We start from the raw sequence: 6,000 nt of genomic DNA on the forward strand, positions 1-6,000 counted from the left end.
CCTTTAAAAGGTGGTGATACTTATAAGAAAAGCTTTCGAAGTAATAAGACATGCTTCCTAAGTCACGACATTTTCTTGCCTACCGTTCCCAAGCTAATTCGTTTAAGGGCTTGGTTGAGTCGCTCTGCTTTATGAAGTCGCTGTGTCGCTACACTGTACGCCAGTGTTGCGCAGCAGCCCTGAGAAATTGCGTCATATCACAACCTTCATGAAGATTAGAATATTCCCTTACAAGCTTCGCACTGCCATGTGGTTTTGAAGAAACAGTCAATCGATTCTCTCATTACAAACATATTTTGACCGGACCACCTTCCAGCGGCTTTGAATGGCGTGTAAGTGACTTTGCCACGTGGGGTGCGAAATCACGCTTGCCGATATGGAGCTGATTATCGTTTAATACTCGTCGCAACTCCAACAACGTCCCGATATTTACAATCTTGTGAGGCACCAATGTCGTCGAATTCCTCCAAAATTTCAAGCAGCATTAAAGAAGTGTAATTGTGAAGACTCCCGGCTTATTCAGCTCCGTCAATGTCAGTACAAAAATAGTTTTGTTCCAGTCGTCAAGAATTTTTAACGTGTTTTATTTTTTAACATGTTTCATTTTTAACATTTTTCACTAGTTCCGTCCGTTGCGGGAGAAGCTGTGGAACACTATCCTAAAACGAATCACTTTCAAATTTCAATTGTTCGCGTGCTATGCCTCAGAGGACATTTGGTGGTTTAGCTACCATTCTTATTGTCAAAATATATGTTGCAAAGAACATGAGGCAGCTCCTTACAAAGCAGTGTTTACTGATGGCACTTTGCCCTGGAAACTCACGAAATTGAAAAGGCTAACAAGGCCATCCTGAAACTTTTATACCGCCTTCATTAATTTAAAACCTGTGGGTTGAAACAAAAGAAGTAGTTTGGTGCTTACCAACAACACAAGCTTGCTGAGCGGTATTTAGTGATGGTTTTGATAAAAAAACACGCTGTTTATTAAGCAGATGAACCGCCAGCAGATCCATGTTCGTGCAAGGCGCTTGGACACCACTCTCAGCAGAAATAAGAAATAGCCATGGTAATAAAGACACAACGAGGTGGAAAAAAAATGTATAAAAAGCATTTTAAAACCGGCACCATTGACTGCTCATCCCAGATGGTGCTATTTCCTACGATTTTTCTAGTACCACAATTTTGTGTTAAAGGGATAAAATTTGAAGTTCAAGGGATAAAAGGGATAAATAAAAATGCAGATAAAATTTTGTTTTTTTAGGAAGATCTGGTGTTTTAGAGTGCCCCAGCGCTAGTGCGGCAGCAAACGGTGCTTTATATTCACTGAGAAATTAATCAATATAAGTTAAAAGTTTGATTCTCCCGGCCAATCGTGTGTTTCGTGGCATGTGCGATGACGTAACCTGGACAGGTCTTCACGCGAACGTTACTACCTATTGAGTCTGCAGCGGACTGCGGTGCGCCTTGTTTGCCGTCAATCTTCCTAGATAGCGCCACCCTACTGAGCGGACCGATGTCCGCCCTCGCTTTGTTTCTGACCGTATCGGCAAGTGGCTTGTGTTTGTTACGGTCGGTAGTAATGATTTCGCGGGACATTGGGTATTCTCTGCAAACAGGGTCACGTAAGAGTATGTCGCTTACGCCAATCAGCCAGTGTCGGGTGCGATAACCCCAAATTGCTGGAATGATGTGCAGGTATTACAAGCCTAGTGCGCGAAGTACGAACAGCAGCAGTACGCACTGGTGCTTATATTTTTGCGTGTACTTGCTTAACTTCCATTTTTCACCCCACCATTATTACTGCTATGAAATGAATATGCATTGTATGTAAGGGAAAACAGCTCGTTATGCCAGCTTATACGCCTCGAGCGCGGCCTGTAGGGGCGCCACTGAAATCCCCCTAGCGGCCCGTTTCGAAAGCAGCCGCGGGAGTCGCCGGCCCGCTCCCTACTGTCACCGTTGCTTTCGGTGCCCGTTCACGACTGAGATTTACCGTTTGTAGGCGTTGGAAATACATATTTATGTGGAGCAGTCACTCTGTTCGCAAATGTGGTGTGTTTACGAGAGTGTAAATGTGTGTGACGCGATCTTAGTCTGGTACATTCGGTCTGTACAAGCGCCAAGTGTGCGTCACAGGTCGGCGTCGCGAAACCGGGATATGCATATGGAGATGATTGTCATTCCACTGCCCTGAAATTTACTAACAGTGTCTCCGTAAGCATAATATCCCCAGATGGTCATGCCATGGCTATACACTACGATGTAAATCAGTTTTGTGCCCTTATATAACCTAGTGGAGCGCTCATACCTGACAACACGCCGGTTATGCTTGCCAATATCATACCTCAGATATTGATCACTACCCTGGACATAAATTTCACGAACATTCTACGAAATAAGTGCGGTGGATAGTCCAAAATTATACCCGGGATCAGCGCACGACAAAAAAAAATGCTGGGGCGTCTTGTCGTGAGCTAGCGCCCGCAAACATTCATATATGTTACATATATCCTCCGCGAGCAGGCCGGAGAATGGCTTCTACAGTAATGCCCGTTCGCGACTAAACGTTTCTTCGAAGCATAGTCATATGACGCAGGGAGCCTGCAGAATCTAGCACAAACGGAAATCAGAAGGCCTTATCCGATATCCCACTCTTCTAACGACACCTTTTATCAGTTTTGAACTTGTATACCTCAAAAAATGCGTTCGCCGAGGGATCAGCTGTTAGTTGAAGTCTAAAAACTAGAGTGACGTGAATGAGTAGCTTGTGAGTGTGATTAATAAAACGTTCTTTCCTTGATTTCGCTCCACAATCGTACACTACGATACGTAAGCGTCCCCCTCTCCTCCTCCTCCTCATGTCTCGCGAAATATCAGTGCATTTCGCACACTATAGTTGGTCTCGTAAGTCCTACCCGGTTTAAGTTTATACAAATGTCTTTAGCATTTCCGAAGCTGCACTGAGTTTTTTTTTTTTCATTTCTGTACGAGCTATTTTGTTTCTTCCGGACTTGATTGATTGATTCTGGGGTTTAACGCGCCGACGCAACGCAGGCGATGAGGCGCGCCGTAGTGGAGGGCTCCGGATTAATTTTGACCACCTGGGGATCTTTATCGTGCGCCGAAATCTCGTTCACACGGGCGTTTTTGCTTTTCGCCTCCATCAGAAAAGCGGCCGCCGCGGCCGGGAATCGAACCCGCGACCTCGTGCACAGCAGCGCAACGCCTTAGCCACTGAGCCACCGCGGCGGGTGTTTCTTCCGGACTTGCAGACTATTAATTTTTCAGTGGTTTAATTCACTTTTCTTGGTTCTTGCTATAAGGCATGAGTGCACATTTTTCACGATGCAGAGCCTTGGAACATACTTAACATTTTCGCGTGGCTTATATTCTTATTAAAGGCACAAGTTATTATCAGGTATTGGGTAATAGCATCCCCGAAATATATTTTTCTACGCGCATATATTCGTAATGAGGCCGCATTCGTTGTCCGCGCTATAAAACAAAACACACCTCTCACTGTGCCAGTATCAGGTATAGACGAGGCGACAATAAAATTCACTTGTGCCGGACGTATTCGGAGGGGACAGTGGTGGTATGCTGCTGCAATTCGCCGACGCCCGTAACAGCGGCCGAGAAGGACGCAGAGCAGCTTTCCCGGATAGAGAGAGAAGTGATTGGATGGAGGAAAGGAAAGGAAAGTGCTATTGTTGGTGTTTGAGCACTCTACCAAGACGCAGCGGCTTTTGAAGTGACCTAAACCTACTACTTACAGACGTCACCATAACAAGTTTTTGTAGCGCTTGGAAGGGCAAAAAGATGCGATGGAGAACCAAAACACTGCATGAGCCCCTATGGGCCGCGCAGCGCTAATCCCGTCAACTGCGCGGAGAAGCGGCGGAAGGCGGCGCAGCGATCGCAAAGCTCGAGGCGTATACGCCCCGCCTAACGTGCGTCTGCTTTTGCAGGCCTCACCCAATCGCACAGCGGCCCATATTACGTCATTGGTTCGAGTGCGGGAAATGAGCTAGCGGGCCGCAAGGCCGTTTTTTTCTTAACTACATAGCCTATTTGAATGAAGTTTGCATTGGAAAGGAGTATCAGGGTTATTCTAAGGAGGCAATCTTCCGAATCAACCAAACTTACATTTTGTTTGCATGGCCCCTTTTAACCCCAGTGAAAGAGCCACAAATTGTGACTCTTTACATAGGCACCGAATTCAAACGCCATTGCACTGCCTGTGTCTGCCAATAAATTATAAAGTTTTGACACGACACGCCGCCTAAAGTACGCTTCAGACACGCCGGAATGCTTCTTTTTTCACCAACTGTGGCTGTTGGGTTTTTTATCATTCTGGTGCGGGCGGCCATGTTATGGAGTACTTATATTTTCTTTCAGCGTGTTGCGAAAACCCCTCAGACGCCTAGCCCAGGCATGGGCAGAAATGCAATGTACTAAGCTGAAGTAAGCACGAAACTCTATTGGAAACTTGTGTGACGTAATACATGTAGTACATATGAGGTAATGCTATAAACTTTAGCTGTATGAGAACATAAATGATTTCTTGAGTTCAATTTCTTTTTCGAGTAGCAATTCATAGCTTCACACTAGCCTTCGGTATCACCTCCTGGCAAGACAGTAGAAAATCGACGCACGTTCTGCACTCTACGTGCACGTTTCTCCTAATCATTTCTTCATTCGCAATTTTGTGCTGCCGCATTTTCTCCTTTTAAAAGTGGTGGTTGAAGACTGCTAAAAATTAAATGAAATATTATGGTACTTGCTATGCTATGAGCACCTGACAGCCCGTCGAGTTTTTGTGTTCGCTCAGCACAAAAATATCTTCCCACACATGTCCTTCGATTGCCGCCACCGTCACGCGACAATATCCAATAATGCCTACATCAGTGTCCATACGGAATAATAGGATTTACGTCACCGTGTGTTTAACCTCGTTTCCGATAGTCTAACATACACTAATCGCAAAGGTACCAAGTCTACCCTTCCGCTCTCCGCATCTTATAAGTATGTGCGGAATCGTGCTCATGGCAGAAAATATGGCGCTACGAATGACAGTTGTTGATATTCACCGTAGTAACACCCAACATTCCACGCCCGATGGTCTCTGTTTCTTGTATAATAAATCTTTGCAAATTTAAACGACAGCCAACGTTAACAGCACCTTAAAAGAAAATGGAGCTGTAAGAACCAAGCTACAATACCGTTTGAGTGCAAGAAATATCAGGACTACATCTTGCCTACATTCTGGTGTCCGCATTTATTTATATATATTTTCAAGGCGTATTTAGGAAAATGAGCAACCTTTACGGTTTGCGCTAAATTTTTACAATCTTCAGCGTACTCTTATGGAAACACTGACTCCAATTACCTTTCAATAATTGACTCAAATTCACAAACCCTAAATCTGCAAATACCGTGTTCTACTTACTGGTTGCCTCATGAGCGCAAGAGCGCGAATATTTGTGTTTCTATTAATAAATACCATCTTATTATTTTATCTCAGAGTCAACGTGCCGATGAAAAACATGGAGGAGTTCTCTAATGTGTTTAAGTGCCAGCCCGGGGATCCAATGAACCCAAAGCACAATGATAGATGCATTCTGTGGTGAATCATATCTTCGACGAACGAAAGCGACAATCCTCTTTAACCTTGTCCTTATTACACCTCGACATCGAAAGTGTTCACCAGAAGCGACAGAAAACGTGCACGGAACTGAACTTCTGAATAAAGTAGAAGTATCCAGCTAAATCGTTCGGTGTTTCTTCATTTGCAAGTCTATCCTGAACGACCTGGCACCCTTCTGAATAGGTAGAATCAGTTTGGAGGCCAGCATACAACTTTTGCTTTTTTCTAACTACGTGGTGAAGCAGCTAGAAATTTGAAAATACGCCCTGTGCTTCCGCGACCTAGACTTAGACTAAAGCTCACGTGACCTAGACTTAGCAGTCACGCCACAAAAACACCTCAATAATCAAAGT

At 44.6% G+C, this 6,000-nt stretch overlaps 1 protein-coding gene across 2 annotated transcripts in view; it reads left to right on the top strand.

Moving 5' to 3' along the window:
- Window positions 1–5,758, top strand: part of LOC144151555 (neprilysin-1-like) — a 118,898-nt gene extending 113,140 nt beyond the window's left edge. The window contains exon 14 of one of the 2 annotated variants that reach the window (XM_077682653.1): window positions 5,525–5,758. In XM_077682653.1, coding sequence (XP_077538779.1) covers window positions 5,525–5,630 — 106 coding nt within the window. In that variant the 3' untranslated portion in view covers window positions 5,631–5,758. The remainder of the gene's footprint in view (window positions 1–5,524) is intronic. The other variant, XM_077682652.1, reaches the window with a different exon arrangement.
- Window positions 5,759–6,000: the final 242 nt, after the last annotated feature.

This window comes from Haemaphysalis longicornis, unplaced genomic scaffold (genome assembly GCF_048455015.1).
Source record: "Haemaphysalis longicornis isolate Haplotype H1 unplaced genomic scaffold, Haemaphysalis longicornis Haplotype H1 scaffold_9, whole genome shotgun sequence".
Taxonomy (NCBI): domain Eukaryota; kingdom Metazoa; phylum Arthropoda; class Arachnida; order Ixodida; family Ixodidae; genus Haemaphysalis; species Haemaphysalis longicornis.